At 37.5% G+C, this 25,094-nt stretch overlaps 1 protein-coding gene across 1 annotated transcript in view; it reads right to left on the bottom strand.

Annotated features, from left to right (window-relative positions):
- Nucleotides 1-25,094, bottom strand: part of VWDE (von Willebrand factor D and EGF domains) — a 325,020-nt gene that overhangs the window by 90,935 nt on the left and 208,991 nt on the right. Inside the window, exons 16-22 of the mRNA XM_034424473.3 lie at nucleotides 23,003-23,107; nucleotides 20,405-20,519; nucleotides 15,897-16,147; nucleotides 14,522-14,741; nucleotides 9,471-9,608; nucleotides 5,824-5,976; nucleotides 3,421-3,585 (exon numbers count right to left, since the gene is read on the bottom strand). Coding sequence (XP_034280364.3) covers nucleotides 3,421-3,585; nucleotides 5,824-5,976; nucleotides 9,471-9,608; nucleotides 14,522-14,741; nucleotides 15,897-16,147; nucleotides 20,405-20,519; nucleotides 23,003-23,107 — 1,147 coding nt within the window. The remainder of the gene's footprint in view (nucleotides 1-3,420; nucleotides 3,586-5,823; nucleotides 5,977-9,470; nucleotides 9,609-14,521; nucleotides 14,742-15,896; nucleotides 16,148-20,404; nucleotides 20,520-23,002; nucleotides 23,108-25,094) is intronic.

The raw sequence follows: 25,094 nt of genomic DNA on the forward strand, positions 1-25,094 counted from the left end.
GCTTCAATGACCCTCTAAAAGGATGCAAATGGCCAGCTGTCTGCAAGGAATATAAATCCTTCCATTCCCCACTATCCTGTCAGAGATGAAGAAGTTTCTTGGATGAGAAGTGAAACGTCTTCAAAGAAAAAACAAGAAAGTCCAGTTGCCGCCTGAAAAAGCACCTTTGGGAGAAACATCTGAAGAAATCCATGAAGCTCAGAGAGTGCCAAAGACCCTAAAAATGATACAAACTCTGTATCCATACTGGCTTCAGACCCAGTTTATATTCGGAAACATCCCTGGTTGTCCTTTTTGAAGGGCATCCCTGGTTGATCTTTATGAAGAACTACATAAGAAAGAATATGTTCTTGTTGGTACACTGATTTATGAGTAGCCTTTGATAGCATCAAATATGGCATTATTTAGGACTACTTGTGTAGGACAGATTTGGGGATACTAAATTACAGTGATTCAAGTTGTCCCTTAGAATCAGTTTGAGAAAGATGTTTGATGCCTTGGCTTTTGGTTTATTGTGCCTTGTGATCATTTGTTTTACTCTCTATTTTTATCTATATAAAAATATCAGGGATTAAGGATGCGTTCTCATTAATCTTCATATGCAGCATGGAAGACTATTCCTCTTACTTCCACAACCAAAAAACCCCCTTGTTCGGATTTTAAAACACTGCTTGAAAGTATCAACAGAGATATAAACCAGGTAAGATAGAGGAGACACAGGCATCTGGTACAAATCACAATGACACCACAATGTGCATTCCCCCCATCCCATGACACTGAGATGAACTGGGATGCTCCATCAATTTCTAGAATGCATTTTATAATTGATGTTAAATATTGTAAGCTGTTCTGAATGGTATATAAGCACTAGAAGGAAGATATAAATATTTATATAATACATAAATCTGCATTCGCCCCCTGTCATGGAGAAAAAAGAAATGCAAATTGTAGTTCCAAATTATTGTATTTATGTCTGCTAGTGACATTTTTCTGTCAGTTGCAGCTTTACTCCATATAGTATATGATAACAAGAGGAATGACTTCATGGATTTTTTTTCCTGCTTAAACAGATAAATGTTTCTATTTGTAGGGGAAAATCATACATTATAGAGGAGTGTCCATCCAAACGATTTGTTTTACTGGCTGTATGTATGAGTCATAATCTTATCTCTGAAGGGGGAAAAAATCCCTCAGAAACACTGACAGAATCACTGAGCCTCAGGTTTTTTTTTTTGAAGCCCTAACTTTCCATTTTGTCAAGAGTTTAATTAATATGGCAAAATGACATTAATCTTGATGCATGCTGAAGCAGCAGGAGTGAGTGTTGCCGTTCCAAAATAATTAAACTGTATAGCAAGAAGTGAGAGAAGGGAATCTAACTTGAGTAATTATATAAATCCTTCCCCTGAATTCTCAGTAAATAAATTAAGGGCTCTTTGATGAAGTTGTTTTAGGCATAACTTGACAGGAAAGGTGACTAAATTCTGTCTATCCTTCAGGAACTGGGAAGAAGGATTTTTTTTTTTAAAAGCTGGGGAAACAAAATTGTTTGGCTCTGTCTTTCAGCTCACTCATTTTGATTCCTCCAGTCTACAATTATAGGAAGACTTCTCTTCAGCATTCTATTCATTCTCCACATTCAAAGATTAGTAAAAGATGTGATGTTTGGAAACTCCTAAAGGCAGACTTTATGCAACATACTACTGAGAGGTTGACTGCTTTAATTACAAGTTGCTCTCTGCCATTTGTTTCTTCACTTATGGATGGGTGACATTGGTATAGTTATAGCCTGAAGAAGTATAAATGAGCAGCAAGGAAGGTTGACAATGGCAAAAGCAGTCAGTTTTTTCCTTGGATTTTAAAGAAATGAGTTACTTCATGCTTGCAATTCTGCATGGAGTATTTCTGTGAAGGTTTCAATTTGAAACGCTTTAGGAAAAGTTAGCTAGAAGTGTATTGTCTTCTAGCATTCTGCATGCTTTGAAAATAATTTGGAGGAACAGCTTTAGCACTTGCATTGGCTCTGTACTTCTTTGCAATTCATTAAAGCAGACCAAAGGTTTCTGCATAAGCTTAAAACAGATCTAGTAGTTTAACTCATTATATTTAATGCAGCCACATATGTCTTCAGACTCTCTGGAAAACTGAAAAAGGATGGGGTGCTTTAGAAAGTTTTTTTTTTTTTTTGCTTAAAATTGGAAGCACTTCAAGTTCATTCTCAAAGCATACATTGTGCTATGATTTTCATCCTGTGGGTTTATAATCAACAAATAAGAATACAAATTATGAGGATGTGAAATACTGTATAGGTCCATCAAATACCAACAGTATCCTTGTTGTTTCATCTAGATTCTACACATGGGTGTTAAACTGGTGGCCCGGGGGCCGGAGGCATCATATTCAGGTCACAACCACCCCATCTCCACGAATGGGAAAAACATTGCGAAACATCACGTGATGGCAACATGATGTGGCAAGTTTGATACCTGTGCTCTAGAAGGACTAGATTGAATATCCTTAGGCAGGAGTACAGCATCTGTAGTTTTTCAGATATTGCTGAACAACTTTACCCATGGTGGCTGAGAATTTAGTAACATTTGAAAGCCAGATGTTTCTTTAGATTTCTTACAGAAGCATAGATTTTAGTTGAACAGTAGGAGAAACATTTTGATAGTAAATAAGAATTCAATAATTGAATTAATTATTAATTCAATAATAATTGAATTAAGGTAGGAACTTTTGTATTTGCGGATACTCTTGCTTTCTAATTCCTGCAACAAGTGAGAAGTTGCTCGCAATGCCCTTGAAGTTTTTCCTTCAATTCTACAACAATTCTTGAACAAAATATAACTGTTTTCAAATCCCAAGTTGTTTTAACCCTGATGTAGCAGTTTTTGAACCCTTCTAATTTGGAACCTACAGACTATATAAAACAACAGTCACTGTATTTCTATAGGGCTTAAAACAAAATCAATTGTCTTTTCTCATTTAAAAGCGGTCATTGATTCTGGACTGTGAGTTCCAGTTTTGATGGGAAAATGTAAGTAATCATTTGCTTAAACAACACTTATCCCATCCTGGTGGAATATTTTGCTCCCCAAAATCCATATGAACCCCCCCCCACACACAAACAATCTTTTCAAAGAACAACAAAGATCTAGTTTCTGGAGGTATGAATTATTTTAATCCTAGTTTTGTCAATCTTTGTGCTTCTACTATCATTATTAATGGTAATAATGTAGTATTGAGATAGGTAGGTAGTACTGGGCTATATACAAAACAGTTGATGAAGTACAAATAGTTTTCCTTATATTTTTCCTGATATAATGAAATGATTACAATGTCACATTAAAATATGTTGACAAATCAATTATCTAGTTCAGTTCTGCAGCTCTGATACCCAAAATGAAAGAAAGGTACCTGGTCTAGATGCTTTTGTGCAGATTCGTCCATTCCCATATAGACCTATTGGACATCGGCCACAGAAGTATCCAGTCTTTGGAGGTTTGCGGTCAACACACAGCACTCCAGGAAAACAAGGTCTATTAGCACAGTTAGTAAGAGATGGTAGGACTCCTGCATGACCTGAAGGAATATCCAAGACCATTGCTAATTTAAAAATAAACCAGGGAGCAAATATGAGCACTGGCTAAGGCTTTCTGATCTTTTTATTCTTTCAAAACATAATTAATGCTAGAGGCCCCCAAATTGTGTGCCAAGTATAAGAAAACCCTAAAGGCACCACATACCAACCAGCTGTTTCTCATTAAGGCAAGATTTATTAGCCCTCTAATTACATGTTGTAAAGTTTGGAATTCAAAAGTGTGTGGCATTTATCAGGGGTGAAATTGACTTTTCTTCACTGCTAGAAACATCTAGGTGGAGAAGTTTCATTAATCAGGGGGCAAACTACACATTTCTCTGCAGGATTATATAATGAATTCCCAGAGGCTTCCTTCTCTCCTTTGTGAGGCATCTACTGGAAAGGTTGTTTTGCAATAGAGAAGAAAGAGTGGAGGAAGTCATGCTAACTCAACCCCTTCTTGCCTGATGTTTTCTCTTTTAAACTCCCTCACTCTGCTTTTACCTTACTTACAATATGGCTGTGGAATCACCCAGAAGCAGTGGTGGGATTCAGCTGGTTCGGGCTTGTTTGGGCGAACTGGTAGTTAAATTGCTGGCTGGCCCCTCCCCACCCCTCCCTGAGTCCCCACGCACCACATTTTGGCTCCCAGGTAAGTGCAGGGAGGCCTCCTAGGCCCAAAATGGGGCATGGGGGGTGCAGTAAACCCCCCATGGCCTATTTTTACTCCCAGGAGGCTTCACACCCCCTGGCCATGCCCACCATGGCCATGCCCACCTAGCCGGTCATTAGGGCAGAGAACCGGTTGTTAAATTATTTGAATCCCACCACTGCCCAGAAGGTGAAGATATTGTGAAACAGGTCATACAATCCATTAACCCATAATATGATTTGTTTACCTTTTACTTTATATGTTGTTTGAACCCTGACTTTATGATGCATAAATAAGGGATATGGCTAAGTGTCATGCAAAACTATCCAAATATGATTTATTAATTAAATCAAAGTTAACCAAACCATGACCTAGTAATTGTGTGAATCCAACTGGTGATTCAGAGGAAAAAATCTGTCAGGATAAAATGATATTTATTTTCCCACTTTTTCCATTTCAGTGACTAATTTACAAAAAAGAAGAATTCATTTGGGGTTTATTATTTGCAGATAATTACTTGGTTCGTACACTGTGTTCAATTATGAATACGCCCACAACTGATCAGATTCATAGATCATCTTAAACCATAAAATATCTTACCAACTGAATTATTGGGCTCATACAATAAAAAAGCAAGTAAGTTGCACATTTGCTTAGTGCAATGTGCAAAACTAGCCAGCATAAAATATACATCAGAGGTGGGTTTCAGCAGGTTCTGACCAGTTCTGGAGAACCAATAGCAGAAATTTTGAGTAATTTGGAGAACCAGTAGTAAAAATACTGACTGGCCCTGCCCCCATCTATTCTCTGACTCCCAAGTCCCAGCTGATCAGGAGGAAATGGGGATTTTGCAATAACCTTTCCCTGGAGTGGGGAGGGAATGGAGATTTTACAGTATCTTTTCCCTGTTACGCCCACCAAGCCATGCCCACAGAACCTGTAGTAAAAAAATTTGAAACCCACCACTGATATACATGGTCTCACATACAACTGTTTTCAAACAGACAACTTTCTGGGAAGAAAGAATGGGAAAATGATGTTGCTTTGCTTGAAGGTTCTCTAAAGATTTCATAGTTAGAAACAAGATACTGCAATAAGTGACTTTGTTTAAACCCAGAAGAGTGCTATTTATGATTCCAAAGAAGAAAGGAAAGGTACTTATGACTCCAAACCAAAGGCTAAGGCAAAAACCCAAACCATTGACAATGGAAGTCTAGTGCAATTTCTTTTTCCTCATCAAGTTCTATTCTGAATATTTTATATTTTGTTAATTAATAGATATAATCAATCTAACAAGATGGGCACATGCCAAGTGGACCTGAGCCAGGCAGGAATCTATTCATCGCATAGCATCAACATTGCATCTTCTCAAAGAACGTTTTAAGAACCGTGGCCACAACTGACTGTCTGCATTCCCACTGTCTGCTCTATCCATTATACAAACTTTTTTAAAAGTTATCTTTGTGCTGTGTTCAAACTCTCTCTGTTTAGGTTGATATGCAGTGACTGCTTAGGAAAATAGTTTCACATAAGAGCTGACAGCTTGGAGCAGAACTCTTTGACACTCATCTAATTAGACTATACTTACCATGGACCTTGCTGGTATTAACATACTTAATTGCCGACAAAGTCCTTGCTTCTTGGCCTTTCTCAAGTTGTTTATTTTCACTTGTTTTCCATTCACCTTTGATATTATGATGATTAGTAATGAAAGCTTCTATTCTGTCAGCAAAGTCTTCAGCTGCAAGGATAGAGAGTGGAGGTGAAAAAAGGCACGGCATTTGTTTTTGCTGTGATTATTGATGGAGGCGAATGCTAACATCATATCATGTTATCCTCCAGGTTATTTATTCCCCTCACCCCCCAAGACAAGTGTGGAATCAAACAGATTGAATGAGTTAACATCTGGGATTTCATTAGAACAGGGTCTCATTTAACATCCAGATATAGTAGAGGATCCAGAAGTAGAGGTAGACAATTCAAATGGCTTATAGAATAGCGGCAGGTGTACAGCTGGAGCAATGAGTAACACATCCGCTTGACCAATTCTAAAAAAAAATCATGCTGGCTTGACTCCATCTGCCTACTCATGGACAATTGCCAAACTATACCACACCAACTCTAGGCAGCAGCTGGCTCAAGAAGAGTACTTTGGATACCGTGGCTTGAAGTGCTCAAAGAAGTAAATCAACTAAATTGTCCATCAGGGACCATTTAAAATATTAATTTCCTCCAGTAAGTTACAGAATGAATGTTCCACTTGGAGCCATGTTTCAAAGCAATTAGCTACTGGCTAGCTTTATTGGAAAGGTATGTGTGAATATTTTAAGTCAAATGGAAGAAACAGTCAGTCATGGTGGCACTCTGTCTTCGAATTAGTAAAAGTTTTCAAGAACCCTTATAGAAAGAGGAAGAAGAGGAGATTCACTGTATATAGTTTACATAATATATCTTACATAGGCAAAAGAATTTCAATAGCCCCCCCCCTTTCCGGCATGATGTGATTGTTATTTCTTCACTAAATCATACAAGTTGTTACACAACTTTATGAGTTGAAGAGCAGTTTTTAGATTAATCCCATCCTCAGGAAAATTCAGATCAGAATGAAGTACCAATTATAACAGAAAAATCTGTTTGAACAAAGATCTGATGAACAAAGAAATGTAATTCTGATGCCACTGTGCTAAATCAAATCAATTTCTTGGGTGGGAAATGCTGATTTTATAGCCCACTGCCTATTTTCTAGCAACAGAACACAACTCCACATTCTCTTCTAATATCACTGCTTTGGAACCCTTTGCTACTGAAGTGTATATATTTCAGTGTTGTGTTGCATTCATATTCTGCAGTCTTTGACTGATGAAAAGTTGATTATCTTTATTTAAGACTGCTGCCACCAAGTACAGGGGTATGTTAATCTTTGGAATACATTTAGAATTGTGAGACTTTGTGGTAGATGCAGAGTTTTCATGGGAATTTGCTAATGAACAACATGGTTACTATTCACGGACATGGGGAGTCACTAAAGGCAGGTTAGTCTTTCAGATGCTGTCTAGAATCTAGAATTTGGTGAAGATTCACAAGACATTCCAATAAATAAATATGATGCTATTGGTCCTTTGCTATGCAATTTGGCTACTTTCTTTTAATATCTTTCATTTTAAAAAGAGTCTTTTCAAATAATCAGATGAAACAGGTCTGGTGGACAGTAAATCCTGGGCCCATAAATTCTACATTGCCTATCTCTGACTTAAGAAACAACGGACAATATGGTCTCTTTAAGTTCCTAGTGCAAAAATGACAGTATAGCATTGGATATGTCAGATAGAGCATAGACGTGGATTGGGAACCTTTCTACTTTTCCTGCTTCATGACTTTCTAGCCTGCTATATAGTACATAGTGGAACCTGGTTTGCATAAAGGGATGAACCATTGTTTAAATCAAAGTGAGTTGATTGATCGATTAGTTGGTTAAGCATAAGAGAATCTTTTCCCAACTTTAAGCCAGATATACAGAGGCATCATATTTCAGAGCAGTAACTTTTTCTTTCTTTCCCAATGTCACTGAACCTTTGCTATGAAAAAAGAATTTTGCAACCAATAACCACTTTCATTACTTCTGTAAGGTAATTTAAATGAGTGGTGTACAACTGCGGTATCAGATGAAGCATTTTAAAATCCTGAGAGTGTGCAAATAAACAACCACATTTCAGTTAAGGGCAGGATTTTACTTAGGCATGAATTGAATCTTCCTTTCTCCAGTCACGCTTAACAGAATTAATTCACACAAGAACACCAGAAACACTTCAAGGCAGCCACAAATGTCCTGAAACAAGGCAAAGACTAGAAAATAGTTTCTATAAGGTAAAACTGTAAACCAAGGGAAGACTGAATCAATATTACAACAGACTGTTCATGTTTTCTAGGATTTTTCAGCTTTAAGCCATTGCTTTTGTTTCCATACATAACCTGTTGTTTGTATAATGAACAAAAAAGAGGAGGAGGAGGAGGTGGAGGAGGAGGAGGAGGTGGAGGAGGAATGCTCTTGGATAGTTAATTTAATTGTTTTGCACACTGAAGGTTAATAGTCAGGTATACATGAACAGAAAAACCAGGGAGGCAGGCGGTTACATCCTCAGGAGCATTCATAAATTATTTTATGCATAATGAAGTAAACGATTTATTGAACTTCCTCTGTAACACTAGCTTGGGATTCTCTGGGCATTTTTTTCCTTGAGGATGGGGTTAATCTAGAAAGTGCTGTTCATCTCTTAAAGTTGTTTAACAACTTTTATTGGTTTTCTGAAGAAATAATAAACTTGTATTTAAGAGAAGAAGCAACAATTAAAAACAAGGATAACGTAAAACAATCACGTTTAAAGTTTGGAAAGACTTTGAAAGACTCTAGAGGAAAACTTAGACAATGTATTCAGAAATATATTTTAATAAAAGAGGGAAGGATAATATCAAAGCATCATTACCAAAGTTTAAGTTAACTACCTAAATAATATTGGACTACATCAATGTCCTACTAACAGACTTCTACATAGAGACTAGGTCTTAGCCTTTCTGTCTTCCTTGTGTTTTGATAAGTTCCCATCTTAGGATCAGGATGACCAGAGGAGACTGCAAATGAATTTTAGATTCAGTAAATTGGTACTTATTTGGCATGTCTACATTTTCTCATGCCCCTGAGTGAAGGCATTGAATGTTCTTTGTATGCATAATCATATTGTATAAAAGTGGACAGTATTACTTCATATAGAATACAGCATACTGAAAATCTCTATTGTTTAGACAACTTATCAGGATAACAGCATTACAATTTTTGTGCTACAAACATAAAAAATATGTGGATATTCATAAGCAAAACACATGTTGGGCAAAGTTATCATGCCATATGACCTACCTTATTTATGCGTATCCTGTGCAAATAAGACAAATAAACACACATGCACATTCAGAATATGCTTCGATTAATGCTAGTCCAGCATTTACCTTATTTTCAATTCAGTTCAAATTATATTATATACTTTTCTTATTCAGAAAATTTCCATTGAAAAAAACCATCCCTTTCTTTTTCTAGATACAGTTGAATATATCAGAGATAATCCATGTATATATTTGAACAAGGACACAAATATTGCATTATTTTGACTCACAAAATTTATTTTGGGGTTGAGCCGGTTACAATTGTTTCCTTAATTACTGTAACATCAGTAACAAAATACTCACATTTGCAATTTCTACCATCACCTTCCATCCCAATAGGGCAGCTGCCACATTCAAAAGACCCTATTGTATTTGTGCAAGAGACATCAGGAAAACAAGAATTTGCTTCACATTCATTTATATCCTCTTGACAAGTATGCCCTGTGGCAAAAAATAAAGCTTAGGTTAATAAATAGAAAGATGTTGTTACTGCTGTTTAATCCTTTGTTTAAATCTTCATACACATTAGGCAGACTTCCCAGAAGTAGAGTTGGGGAAGATGTTGGTCATTTGTCATTGAAAGCCCTCCAACAGATTCACCTGATGTTGCAGATGTCTAGTGCCACTAGTGTACTGCTTCCCCAAATGTAAAACTGAATGTTAGTCACTCAAATAAAACTAATATACTCCTAAAACCATGTTTGATTATCACCCCTCCAGGTATATGACATTTATGCCAAAAATACTACTGGGAATTATGTAATCGTGGGCTACCAATTAGTCCTCAGGTTTTAATATCAGTTTGATTGAAAGAAAGAAACAGCTGACAAAGCTTTCCATGATAGAAGCTGTACAAAACAATGTATGAACTACAGATCCAACACTTGTAAGAAAGACAGAAAGCAGTTTATTTGTTTCTTCCTTCGTTAAAAAAGATAGCTGCCCATCTCACCAGACTTAGGGCTGCATATAACAAATAAAGTAAAACCACAATATAAAAAATCATTATAAAACAGTAATTATAAAAATATAATTAGTAAAAATTAAAGAATAATTGAAATGTGAAACTATTATCTTAGGAAACAGTTATATGAAACTATTCTCCTAAAGCAATCACTGCATATCAACCTAAACAGAGAGAGTTTGAACAGAGCATATAAATAACTTTTAAAGAAAATTTATACTGTAGAGTTTAAGTACTCTACAGTATAAAGTAGTACAGTATAAAGTATTTTATGTCTGAAGGCAGAGAAAAGTAAAGCAACCACATATTAGATATAATAAGGGACCTATCTTAAAATATTTCCGGTTCTTTGTGACCTCTCCCCTCCCAAATAGATGACATAACCAGGTCTCAATGCTCTTCCTAAACATTAACAGGGATGGAACTAACCTAACTTGGGGAGTGTGGGAGAGAATAAGGCAAGCACCGTGGCAGGGAAGGTCCCTGGCAGATTTTACTACCATGTAGAGTGTTTTACTGCAGGGGTCCCCAAACCCTGGTCCATGGACCGGTCCACGACATGCCAGAAACGGGCCGTGCAAACAAGCAAAGCCCCATCTGCAGGATGCAGGCAGCATATGAAACCACACCCACTCCGGCCCGCATGATATAAATTCAGGCACTTGGCAACTGGAATGTGTTTATGACAATTATATTTCTTATAATTATCATTATTTCCAATGTTAAATTTAATATGTATTCCACTGTTTGAAAGCCATTGATTCTTACAAGCAGAGGAGGTTAATTATTGTTCTCCTTCTATCAGTTCTCAGAATTATATAAAAACTATGGGGATATTCTATTTTCATTTCCCTTTCTTTATTTTAAAACACACAAGAGCCGAGGTGGCGCAGTGGTTAGAGTGCAGTACTGCAGCTACTTCAGCTGACTGCTAGTTCAGCAGATCAGCGGATCAAATCTCACCAGCTCAAGGTTGACTCAGCCTTCCATCCTTCAGAGGTAGGTAAAATGAGGACCCAGATTGTTGGGGGCAATATGCTATTTAGTATACTGTCTTTGGTGTAAGCTGCCCAGAGTCCTCAGAGAGTGGGCAGCATAGAAATATGACTAATAAATAAACACTACCGTTATATGGCAGAAAAAGTTCAGCTCACTCTGAACAATTTCTGAACAGATTGCTTTTTCAGTGAGGAACAGTGAGATAATTAAGAGGAAGGAATATGAAAATATCTTTCTGACTCCATCAAATATTTTCTACTGAGCCAAGTCTCTCAAGACAGACTATTGTATATTATATTTTCAAGTCCAGTGGAGACTCAGTCAAAATATCAACTGCAGTGTGCACTTTTCCCATGATAAACATTAAACAGAGAAGGGAGAGCCTTCTCTGTGGGGGCACCAGCCCTCTGGAATGAGCTGCCCCTAGAGGTTCATATGATCCCCGACCTGCGTACCTTTCGCCATGCCCTGAAGACCCATTTGTTCCAACAAGCCGGGCTGGCCTAATATGAATTTTATAATGGGTGTATGTTAGTTTTTAATCTGTGGGCCAAATTTTATATATTTGATTTTAAATTGTTGTTGAGGAATCCAAAATATTTATAACAATAGGAAAAAATAACAAGGATGCCAGCACCATTTTCTGAAAAACAACTGGGTAGCTAAAAATCAGTGTGTGTACTGTACTACTAGGTAGAAAACTGTAAAAATGTGCAAGATTCTTGGTACATATGATTATAGTGGTCCTGAGTGTTGAAGAGAAGATCTTAAATGTTGAATTAATCCATCCTCATTTTTGGTTCCCAGCCCTTCCAAACATACCGTTGATACAGATAGAGAAAATGCAAGTCAGTAATAAACATGAAATACTCTGGCTACAGAAAAGTTAATCATAGGAAGATCATTTACATATGTAGTATAGGTCAAAAAACAAACCACAGTCTTAGCAGGGATTCTCTTTATTGTCCCATGTGATAGTTTCATAAAAAAAATCCAAAATGAGATATATCTCCAGGATACTTATCTGTTATCTGTCCATTCCTTTTTCTGGAACATATATCCAACTGTTTATGTTAACACATTTTCAGATTTGATGCAAGTAAATAATGACAACTAGTCACTAATTGTCTATGACTAGCTGATCTAAAATTAGTGTACTTTGGCAATAGGCACATTTCTCTTCCTAGCTGTGAAAATGCACTTGCTCTTTTGGTCACCAATGTTTTCTCAATCAACATATACCACTGAAGCAATGCAATAAATTGTGTGTGCTTTTCACAAAGTGAAGAAATGTTTTGATAAACATGGTTCACTCTGAAGCTTATGCTTTACATGTGTATTTGTGTTTTGCTGCTGCTACTAAGGACCGATAGCAAACATATGCACTAAATACTTTGAATATTCAAAAATAGATTTGGAATGAGGTCCCAACAGGAGAACCTGTTTATGGAAGTTTAAACCACAAAAAATGCACTCTGGGCCTGCATTCTGTGTAGACATTTCCATCGCTCATGCTCATTTTTTAATCTCTGCCTTCTCCTTGTTCTCCCTGTGCACATCTGTAATTACTATCATCCTGTCAGTGACAGCAAAATGGGATTTAGAATGCAGTGGTAGTTTTGCATGCACAACAGTGCTTTCTACATTTTTAGTAACGAGCTTCTCAAGGGATGATATTTAACGTGATCTCTGAAGAGCAAGTGTTTTGTTACTACTATCTGTTTGCTATCATTTGTAAAGATGTGATGCCATAATGGTCTTGTCACTTGAGCAGTGCAGTATTACCTGCTCATTAGATTATTGATGGTTTTCTGGGGAATTGAGACAAACACTACTTCAAGAAGCTTTATTGCTGTAACAGAATCTGCCCTGGAGTAAAATCATCCACCTCTCAGCTGGTTTTCAGCTACACTTGCATATAATTTTTCACCTGCTATTAAAATACTGAATGAAATAGGAATGCCTTTCAATCATTTCTTTATTCCTCCCCCCCATTTTCCTCATGTTTGCTATTTTCAGCTCAGGAAGCAGCTGCTGAAACAATGAATATTTTATTTAAATGAACTAGAAAAAGGAGAGTAATTGAAGCAGGTGTCTTTCTTTTTCTTAGCAGGCAATATCTTATCACTATGTTCATGTGGATAAAGAAAACAAAATTAGCAGACTAGCATCCAATGAAAATGTCAGAAAACAATTGCTTAAATTTAAGTTTATGGGGAAATAGGGACGGTTTTTAAAAATACTGCAGTGAAGAGCTTCACACAATCTCACAGGATTTGATTTTCATTATACTTTGACTTGAACTAACTGCTTTTAGATTTGTGAATTAGGTGGTACCCGGCCTGTAGGAGCAAAATAGGAAAAATATTGTGCCAATGTACTGTTACCAACCATAGATCTTTGATAACTATTCTATTACATCATCAGTCTTGTGTCTGGTCTGTAACCTGGCACCCAACATAACCCCAATTTCAGTACCATGTTATGTCTTTAGTTTTTCTCCTCCAAAAGAGCATAAGAGCTCTTGTGTCAGAGTGCGCACAGTGTGACTATGTGAGACAATCCAGGAGCAAATACAGTAAACAGAAGTTTGCATTTAAATAGTGGTTTTATCTACAAAGAATATATACACACATGTACTTTAGTCAGACCTCAAACAAACAGCAATCAGCAATTACAGCACGGAAACACACATGGAAAGAGAGACACACATGCCCCAACAGGGCCTCTTCTTATCACAGGCTCTTAAAGTGATATCAGCCCAAAAACCTTGCTGACTCACTCCCAGTATTATATCATTGTAGCAGCTGGTCAGCTCTTAAATCATTACCGTGACATTTTGGTTGTCGGTATTTCTACTTATCCTAAACACATTCTGAAGACAAATGAAGATACTGGGTATGAATTAACATTGTTCTACTGTACAGAATACTATGGAAGATGGAAGTTCTAGTGTTTAGCAAAGAATTGGATTTAACGAACAGGATGGATGGATAGAAATATCCATCCATATATAGATAGATAGGTCAGATAGATTTACACAGTTTTAAACTATAAACAATAGTTTGCAAAATACAGTAGTTGGATTCAGAAAACACACTAACCTAAAATCAAATGCACCATACTGTGACTTATATTGATTGGTGAACTTTTTCTTTTTCTCTCTTGAAATAACATCATCTTATCATTTTTAGTCTTCCATTTACAAACAGCTGCTGTCAAATGCTTGCCTTGAAATAAAAAAAACTTTTTTTGGCTAGGGGGTCAATGATTTTATCAAAGCAATATTTCTACCATAATAAAACGATTCTCAAATTTTATTTTGAATACATTTATAATCTAATTGTGTCAAAATTAAACATGAAAAGAGGAGATTATGGACACAACTCACCTTTCCAACCTGCTGGACATTTGCACTTGTAGCTGTCTATACCACCAGTACAAGAACCAATACCACATGGATTTGATTTGCAATGATTATGGCTGTTTTGGCAACGGTCCCCTTCAAATTCACTGGGACACCTACACAGATATTCCCCAATACCAGGAGGGAAGTTAATGTTGGTGATGCAAGTTCCACCATTCAAACAGCCGCAAGGCTTCACTGAAATCTACAAAAGGCAACAATGTCTTGTATTTAAGCATGCATTTTATTACTTTACATACAATAAGGCTACTTACTGAAGTTCCTATGTAATGATATATGTAAAAATGATTTGTGGATCAAAATGTAACAGTAACAATTTATTCCCTGAAAGATACCAGAAGAATTTCCAATAGTCATAGATGATAATGAGAAACAAAACGCAGGCACATGATAAATGCATAGCTGCCACTTGAAAACTAAAAGTGTCCATTCATCTTTTTCCTTTCTAATATCTAATAGAACTTTTAACAATCTTCTAATGTTATAATGTTCTACATCCCCCTCCCTTCTATCATTGGTGGTTAAGAGTCAATAAACATGAAGCATCTTGATATAAAGATATCACTGAACATCACAAAGGAAAAAGGACCAAATTTGCATTTTCCATTCTTAAAAGCAACTGGTTACTTAGCATAATGTATAGATTGGTCTTGACTGCTCAATGAATCTAACTCCTAGGGGCTTTGTTGCTAATACCTCCAGGTTCTGCATAAATTTTATATCTAGTGACCTGAGTTAACATTTATTTTATACAATTCCCTTAGTAATTATCCATGTTAGCCGGCCTCTTTTAGCTGTAAGTTTCTTCCTCTTGTGCATTTGCATTATTAGCAAATGCTACTGCAAAATTAATAGAACAGCTTGCTGTAAAGACAAAGCAGGAAAGCATGGCCAAGAAACCAAGGTTACGGAATAATGGTATAAGGGGTGGTGGGGGGAGAAATGCTATTAAAAATATTGTTGCAAATGAATTATAATTTTCCCTTTATGGCTAAAACCTGGTCCTTTATGTCATGATGTGTTTTTCTTCAAAGATCCACATGCACACAACAAGTTTTCAAGCAGATTAATGAACCATTAACCAGCTTGGCAAAAAAGTGGTCTTTCAGACAGCAATCAATACGGATCCCTTTCTGATTCATTGAATATATGGGATTCACTTTCTCCAGAATATTCATTAGATTAATTCATCATTACTGTCATGAATGATAATGTTCACTCACTTGAAAATAGCTGAAGTCTTAGCTTCTTAAAGACAATAACACATTATTAACTATTATTGGAGTACCCAAGAACCTACAAACTAGTTTTTGAAGGATTGTTAAGATCTCCTTCCTACCTGCACTGAATGCCTGCTTTGTGCATTGCATTCGTCAGATACCGTGAATTCAAAACTCTTCTCTTCTCCAGAATGGACCTGCCAGATGAGAAGGCCAGCAGGAGAGAGGGAGGCTTCTGGAGGGCCAGCTTCTAGAGTAAAAAGCAGGGCTGATCTCTCAGGATCTACTGCTTGCAGCTGATAAACAAAAGTTTCCCCTTCAAACGTTAGAAGCTGATTGGATGGGGCCAGAAACACAGGTGGCAGGTTGTCTAAATTAAACATAAAAAACCAGTCAAAATTAGAGGGGTGTTAATAAAAAATACTGTTTTATTTAAGAAAAACTGAAAACATTTTATTGCAAATGACAAGCAATTTAACAATTGGAGCTAGTAATTTGGAGGAAAATCATCTATACTTAAGGGGTTAAACACATCTGATAAAATTAATATATTTACGGCTAGTGAGCTTTTCTTCAGAAAAGCTGTATTTTTTCCCCCTCATTCTCTCTCCCTTTTCTAATCAGCAAAACCTTTAAAAAATCAGAGTTGAAATGAGCCCCTCAAGTGATTATCTAATATGATGCAGAGAGGGGAAATGCATCAACAGGTTTTTCTGGTGGGGGAAAAACCTCTCATCTTATTTTCATATTGCAGAAAGTGATTAACATCTGAATCTGAGTGTGGTGTCTGTGGTGAATGTTAAACTGCAGTTTAAAATACAACAAATGGAAGGCCAGTTCTACAGTCAGGATCCTACAAGAACTTAAGTGAGTTTAAATGTACTGTACATTTTATGTTGTGCTTTTCTGCTGGAAATGCACCGTGTGAATAATTTTTTTTAAAAAAAATCAAAATTATCTATCCTGAAAATAAATTAACAGTTTGCTGAGTTGGAAAAAAACCTTCAATTTACTTATAATTAATTGATGAATTAATTATAGGGATGAGGTGGCTCAGTGGCTAAGATGCTGAGCTTGTCGATTGAAAAGTCGGCAGTTCAGCGGTTTGAATCTCTAGTGCTGCGTAACGGGGTGAGCTCCTGTTACTTGTCTCAGCTTCTGCCAACGTAGCAGTTCGAAAGCACTTAAAAAATGCAAGTAGAAAAATAGGGACCACCTTTGGTGGGAAGGTAACAGCGTTCCGTGCACCTTTGGCATTTAGTCATGCCAGCCACATGACCACGGAGACATCTTCGGACAGTGCTGGCTCTTCGGCTTTGAAACGGAGATGAGCACCACCCCCAAGAGTCAGGAACAACTAGCACATATGTGTGAGGGGAACCTTTACCTTTACCTTTAATTGATGAACATTACTATATTGTGTGGTTTTTGAAGTGGTACTGTCAAAGATCAGGTGTTTTAGAGGAAAAAAAAATCCATCAAGAAGTAAAACCAAAACCAAACCTCTCTCTGCCACCCAGCAACTCGATTTTACAAGGATTTCAGATGAGCATGCTGTCGTCACAGCCTCCAGGAACCCATACAGCTAAATTTAAAGAAAGTCTCTGAGCAATGGGGTGCACTGGAGCTGCAGGAAACATCCTCTCTCAAGATGAAGCATTGACCATCTTGAGCCAACCATGCCCTTCTGATAATATGCACATGCTTAACCAACAAGTGAGATAGAACATGTTAGTAATGATCGTGTTTACTTCATCAGATTCTGATGAAGCTAAAAAGGATTTCAGTTAACATGGCAAGTCACCCACCATGGACTCTACCAATAAAGGGGCAATATTTTCATGTAACTGAGCAACTTTTTTCAACAAAGTGTTATGCAAAATAACCATAACTACTTTAGCAGCAATCACCTTCCCGTAAAGGTATTTGCTACTCCAAAAGCAGCCATCCAACATAAGGGAAGTGTAGGTGCTTTCCCTCCAGGCCTTGCTCATCCAGGCCCTGCTCATCCCTGATCCTGGCACTGAGAGTGACGAAAGACTTAAAAGAGCAAATTTCTATCAAGGCCACATTGCTGACCTTGTTCAACCATGTTTTGATAATACATGCCAGATTCTGCTGCTTATCCACTACCAAACTGTAGCTAACACACTTTTATTACAGGTGGACCTTTGTTTACCTTTAGAATTTTGAGAACAAGATCACATCAATCAGTCACCAGGATCAGCCCCTTTCCCCTCCCCCCCCAAGGTTGGAGGTAGAGATTGCATTTTCCCATTGGAACAGGGAATGTAGCCCAACATTTTCCTATCTGTCAAGCTGCAAAAATGAGGTACCAAAAACTGCAAACTTCAGAAAGGTAAAATTTAATGTTCAGAATAAATTCAGAGTCTTGGAATATAAAATAGGAATTTTTCAGACTTTCTCATTTATAGCTAGTTTTATAAGGTAGACTCTGTTTGAATACTTTGAAACAGATTGTCCCACATGTCTCACTCGTCCTCACCCTCAGGCTAATTTGCTGCTTATGAGATAGGCTGTCTGCTGACTTGCCTGCTGCCTTCCATTCCTTTCCCAGTCTCTTCATAGACTCTTAGAAGACTACATCTCTCTTGGCCTATCAAAACTGAGCTCCTGACACTCTTCAGAATGATTGTGGGAGGCTTGGAAAGAAACAGGGGAGTAGATATAAACAGTATAGAAAAGATTAATCTACTGGCAACACAGCAAAGGTGGCAAGAAACCTGAGAAGCAGCATTCTGAATCATTCAAAGTGGTTGTCTTATTTAATTCACTATAAATGAGGCTTGGACATTCCTCATGTAGTTTCCAAAATTCTGTATTAATCACTAGACTAGCTTTAAAGATCAAGGGAGCAAGAACTGCACAGAACTAAGACTGCATTAAATACTCTACATTTTACTAAACTCTGTGTAGTTCTTGCTTCCTGTATCAGCAAGGCATAGACTGATGGATTAAGTACACTCACCAATCTTGAGAAATTTCCATTTGCAATCTGGCACTGCAACTCAGTGGGTCTCCAGCTCTCTAATCATTTCCTTTTACTATCTATCACAAACCAATTAGGGGCTTCCATGTTACCAATCTCCTAATTTTCTACACAGGCAATCCTCATTTAGCATCCAAAATTGGGACTTGGCCCTTAAGCAAAGCAGTTGCTAAGTGAAACCATAACTGTGCTTATTATCTTCAGCTTTCCTTTGCTTTATAAACCTGCAAAGGCTATAAATGGAAACCTTTATATCACCATTGTAATAGTCAACAGTCAATAAACAAGCACCAGCTGCATCTACCCCAACAAATAGCTTTTAACACTTTTACCCAATCAATCCAATCAACAGTAAGAGAAAAGAGGAGAAAGGAATCCAAGAACAGGCCCATAGTTGCTAGGTAGGCTGTGATGTTTAAGGCAATCTGCCTCCATTTTTTTAAAAAAATTGATTTATATGCCGCCCTTCTCCGGAGCCTCAGGGCGGCTTACAATGCGTTAAGCAATAGCCTTCATACTTTTGTATATTTATACAAAGTCAGTTTATTGCCCCCATAATCTGGGTCCTCATTTTACCTACCTTAGAAAGGATGGAAGGCTGAGTCAACCTTGAGCCTGGTGAGATTTGAACTTGCAGTAATTACAGGCAGCAGATGTAAGTGGATGTTAATTAGTCTTCTGAGCCACCAGAGCTCAGTACATAGCCACACCAGTACATAACAGCCAAAATACCCCAATGTTAAAGACCTTGGCTTTTCTACCCCCCACCCCTGGGCTGGGGGGTTCGCAGGGTTCGGGAGAACCTCTAGCTAAGATTCTGTGCAGTTCGGAGAACCCCCAAATCCCACTCCTGGCTGGCCCCACCCACCTCACCCCACCTTTCCAGGAGTCACCACATGGCCCATTTTGGATGCAGGTAAGTGCAGGGCGTGCACGGAGGCTCAGGGAGGGCTAAAAACGGGCCTACCGGAAGTTTGGGAAGAACTACTGGAAGTTCGGGAAGAACTCCAGATGGTCTCTGGAGCCTGGGGAGACCGTTTTCGCCCTCCCAGAGGCTCGAGGAAAGACTCTGGAGCTCAGAGAGGGCAAAAACGCCCTCCCTGCCATGGTCCAGGAGGCTGACTAGGCCACACCCACCATGGCCACCATGGCCACCCACCCCACCCAGCAACCGGCCAGAGAACTCCTTGCTAAAATTTTTGAAGCCCACCCCTGCCCCAGCCCCATGATATGTTCCAGGAGATCGAGGAGGACTGCTGCTAAACTGTGGATATACTAGAAATAGCCCTGTTTGTCACTAAAGCCCAACACTTTTTGAGAAGAGATCTGAAGCCTGGAATGCATTTTGCCTCTCTGGCAAAAGAGTGATTACCAGAATAGAGTCTCATAATAGTCATATTAGAAAAAGAAAACCTCTATATAATGACAAAGGTCTAAACTGCTTGGCTTTGCAGAAATCAGGATGGCTTTCTCAAAAAATATATATATATTTTTTAGCATGAATAAATATTAGAAATATACACTATCTACTTCTCCAAGCCAAGAATACACTCAATCACTTAAATGCATTTTTGTATCATAAATAACACCTGGTTTTATAAAGCCCAAAGGACTTACTTTCATTGATAGACCAAGTAAATTTGGAAATTGATGGCTCACAAAAAAGACAGGAGCTGGTGAGACTGGGATCACCCTTTGCATAGCACAAGCCATCTATTTTGCATGTATTTTCCTGTCAGGAAGAAAAACAAAAATGACCTGTTAGTCACTTGAAATAGTATATCATATTTATTTCTAGCAATCCTGGGACAATAGTCAATTCAATCCATTCCCAAGGGAGAAATCTAAATGAATCTTCATTTTCTCCGGTAAATCAGTCCCTGGCTTAACATCATGCCTATTGTCCATTCCCGGTTTTCCCTACCCAGGAACTGATTGGCTTCTGGGTTCCCAGTGTTTTTGATTGATTGATTGATCCTGCTTTTACTATTTTTACAAATAACTCAAGGCAGTGAACATGTCAGGTAAATATCTTCAAAATGCCTGTACATGGCCTTTTTTGGTTTTGTGTCTTTGTCATGGACAGTACAAATGGACCCCATCCAATAAATCAGAGGTAGATGGTGGCAGTGGGGTCGATGTGATTTCTTGGGCCATCTTTATTTTTTTCTCCAAATTAGATAGTTAAAAGAAAAAAAAAAGTTGAAATTTTCATAAAAATATACAACATTCTCAAGATTTTCATCAATTTCTCTTTAAATAAAATTTAGTTTTATTTGGCTATAACATAGTACTTAATTATATATTAATTACAAAATGTAGTATTAATCAAGTAATTCCTCTAAATTGGGGTGGGTGGGTTTGAAACATAAAAGCCATAGTATTGATATCTTTCTCTATTCTCAAAGTCCTTGATAAAGAAAAAACAATCTTGTAAATTTTGACAGCATTCAGGCACCTATTTATTTGCTTGCAAGGCATTCTATATCACCCATCCTAAATGACTTCTAGCAGTTTACAGCAGTAGAAAATAATTACTTCTGCTAGGATAAAAAACATGGTTGTGAAGAATGACTTAAGTGTCTCCAAATATATTGGATTGCAACTCCTATCATTCCTAGGTAGCCTGGGGTATTAGGAGTTCTGATCTAACACAAGGTGGGGGGGAATCCAGCCTGCCGAGACTCATTTAAATAAACTAGGTGTTGGGATGGGCAGAGAGGACTGTAATTCTTCAGTAGTCTGAGATCTTAAGTTTAACAATTGTTATGGACAATATGTTAGTTCAGACAATATGACCTGCTTCTAATTGAGAAATATTCCTTTTGATTCTTTACAGCTGTCTTCCTAAATTGTTATTTCTTTCAGGGGTGACAAACTGGCAGCCCCTGGGCTGGATATGTCACATGCAGGCCACACCCACCGCAGCTCTGCAAAGGGGAAAAACATTGTGAAATGTCACATGACAGCAACGTGACACCGCGAGTTTGTCACCCGTGTCTTAAAGGATCATTATTTGCTCCAAGGTTCTAATTAATCCAAGAGACTTTCCATTATACACATATATGCGCGCGCGCACACACACACACACACACACACACACACACACACACACACACACCTGTGTTTCCCCAAAAATAAGATTGGGTCTTATTTTCTTTTGTGTCCCAAAATAGGCACTAGGGCTTATTTTCAGGGGGTATCTTATTTTTTCCCCCATGTACAGGAGGTCCACTTCTTCTGCTTGCTCATGGTGGGGCAGGAGACTGGCTGTGCTGGCTCTCAAGCAGGGCTTATTTTGGGGGGTAGGACTTATATTAGGCACATTCATAAAAACTATGCTAGGGCTTATTTTCAGGATAGGTCTTATTTTCAGGGAAACCGGATACATACATACATACATACATACATACATACATACATACATTTATTTTTATGCCGCCCATCTCCCCTATAATCTGACTGGGCAGCTTCCATGACCACTGAGAATATATTATGAAGTACATAAAGCAGCCACAGACAATACACATAAGAAATGATCTAAATCTGTCTTCCCAGTGTAGTAAGTAAAAGTGCCAAATCAGTCCCTGGCTTAATCTACATAATACTTTTTGGGTACCTGCCAGATCCTGCGTCACCTGACCTGGCCATTTAAATGTTAAAAAGGGAGTAGTTGAAAAAGTTTCAGCATTATCTTCTTTTTTTTTTTTCATGAATATATCTGGCCGCAAAACATTTTTGATTGATATAGCAATTATGATCTACCAATCATAAAACAATTGGTAAATGTAGCCATTGCTTTGTTTGAAACTAAAGGATTCCTGCCTTAAAGTAAATTAGTCCAACAGCAAACTTTATGTTGACTAAACTTCTGGTTGGACTACAGTAGCTAAACCACTGAATTTAGCAAGTCTAAAGAAAGACATGTAATGTTAACACTACATTCTATACTTGGTTTCAAATTAAACTATGGTAGACTTTTTAATACAGAAAAGTCAATGTAGGACAGTTCTGAGATAAACAGATTTAGCCAAACTTGCATGTACAGTATATGTGAAGGAAATAGCTATAGAAGCAATACATGTACATATACAGCTGATCAGTAAACAAATCTGGTTCCGAGACTTGTCTAGTCACATCACTCACTTTAGGAAGCTGGAGGGTTAAGAAGAAGATGGATGTTCACTGCTACACCTCTAAGTGTTTTGAAATTACCTTTAATTTGCAAAGCCCATTTTGATGGAATTTGCAATCCTGGCAGAGTCCATCATACAAGGTCAGAACTTTTGAATTGCTGTACTGGAATCCATCATTAGAAATCTAAAAATAAATAAATAAATACAAAAATATATCATTTTGTGTGATCCAGTTCCACGTAGACATTGTCTGAACATTCTAAATACACCCCTGAACTAAATGTCTCCCAAGAAGATAAATTAAACCACTTGTGAGTTACTTTCCAGCAAGCTAATAAATCACTGGATGCTGCACACTGAAAAGACGTTCATTTATTACCAAAATATCTTTTTGCTCAGATCAAATCTGGGGTTTCTGATAATTGTGTGCTTTGTTAAATCTGTTTCCGTAATTTTTTTTTTACTCAGATAGACACAATTTTGAACAATAAATCCTGCTCCAAACTGACTGCAGTCCATAAAACATTTACTCAAGAGAAATTTTATGGATGTCAACAGCATTTCATTGAGATTGCTTCAAAGCAAGACAATCCTGTTGGGTAGATTGTGTCCTCTATTCCACCCAAGATAAATTTCTATTCCTGAGATACTAATTCATTCATAAAATGTCACATCTTGAACAAACATTCTGTAAAAGAAGCTTCTCTTACATGTATTTCCTATAGGTAGAGGAAGAATACATTTAACTGGAGACAGAGTAGTAGATACAAGAAAAAAATGTTCATTCTGTACTTGGCACAGGACTCAAACCATAATAAGTTAAGTAATTTTCTAAGTTGTATTTGTTCCAAAACATTTAACCATATGCATTGATAAATTCTTTGTTAAGGCACGAAAAATCAGGTCCACAAGTGAATGTCCAATTAAATTGATTTATTGCTCCTCATGTCTGTGCACAGGAATATTCTCAACTAACAGTTTGCACCTGCTAGGAGTTAGATAAGTATCAAATGAATTCAAGAGGAGTTGATCTTAGCTCACTTGTGACTACTTTGAGATTCAAGGCTGATCCCTCTTTTAAGTCCACCTCCACACTTCTGCCTCTTTCCCCCTTACCTTTCCCCCCCCCCATCTCACCTCATGTCATCATTTGCTATTTTGTTCAAATAATGTAATGATAGCAGCCATGGTGGTGCAGTGGTTAGAATGCAGCACTGCGGGGCTAACTCACTGCTCACTCCAGGAGTTCAGTTCTGAGCAGCTCAAACTTGCCTTCCATTCTTCTGAGGTCAGTAAAATTAGGACCCAGATTGTTGAAGGCAATATGCTTATTCTGTAAACTGCTTAGAAAGGGCTGTAAAGCACTATGAAGCTGTATATATGTCTAAGTGCTATTGCTAGTAATGATATTACTATTATAAGCAATGAACCTTATTAGGTAGGCTTTACTTGTTTGCCTTTTGTGAAAACAGATGGGGATACCAAATTCAGATTTTGACATGAAAGGTAGAATTGCATAACATATTTTACATTCAAAGGCAATACATTTCACATTCTATTACTACATCAATTGTAAAATAGATACAGAGGATTAAGTTTTCACTTGTAATATAGAATGTTGTTCTGAATGTGCACACCATCTTTCCAAAAGGAGATACGCCAGTATTTTCAAATTTCGAATATACTTTTCGAATATACTCTATGTGAATTTCATGTGGCCTGAGTGTTTTAGTAACTATGGAAGATAATGTATTTTACTTAATTTGCATTTTATTTTTCTCTGAAAAATAATGATCACATTACCTGTTTATTAGAAGACTAAATACTGAATAGTAAATATGAAGTTTCATTTAGTTTGTGCTCAATTCAAAAACTCATGATACTTATAAATTGACATTCTACACAAAGAAAAATGTGCACAATACAAATGTTATATCTAAAGATCAGTGGTGAAATCCAAATTTTTTTACTACCGGTTCTGTGGGCGTGGCTTGGTGGGTGTGGCAGGGGAAGGATACTGCAAAATCTCCATTCCCACCTCACTCCAGGGAAAGGATACTGCAAAATCTCCATTCCCTCCCCACTCCTGGGGGAAGGATATTGCAAAATCTCCATTCCCACCCCACTCCAGGGAAAGGATACTGCAAAATTCCCATTCCCTCCCCACTCCT

This window comes from Pantherophis guttatus, chromosome 1 (genome assembly GCF_059756535.1).
Source record: "Pantherophis guttatus breed Tessera chromosome 1, ASM5975653v1, whole genome shotgun sequence".
Lineage (NCBI taxonomy): Eukaryota > Metazoa > Chordata > Lepidosauria > Squamata > Colubridae > Pantherophis > Pantherophis guttatus.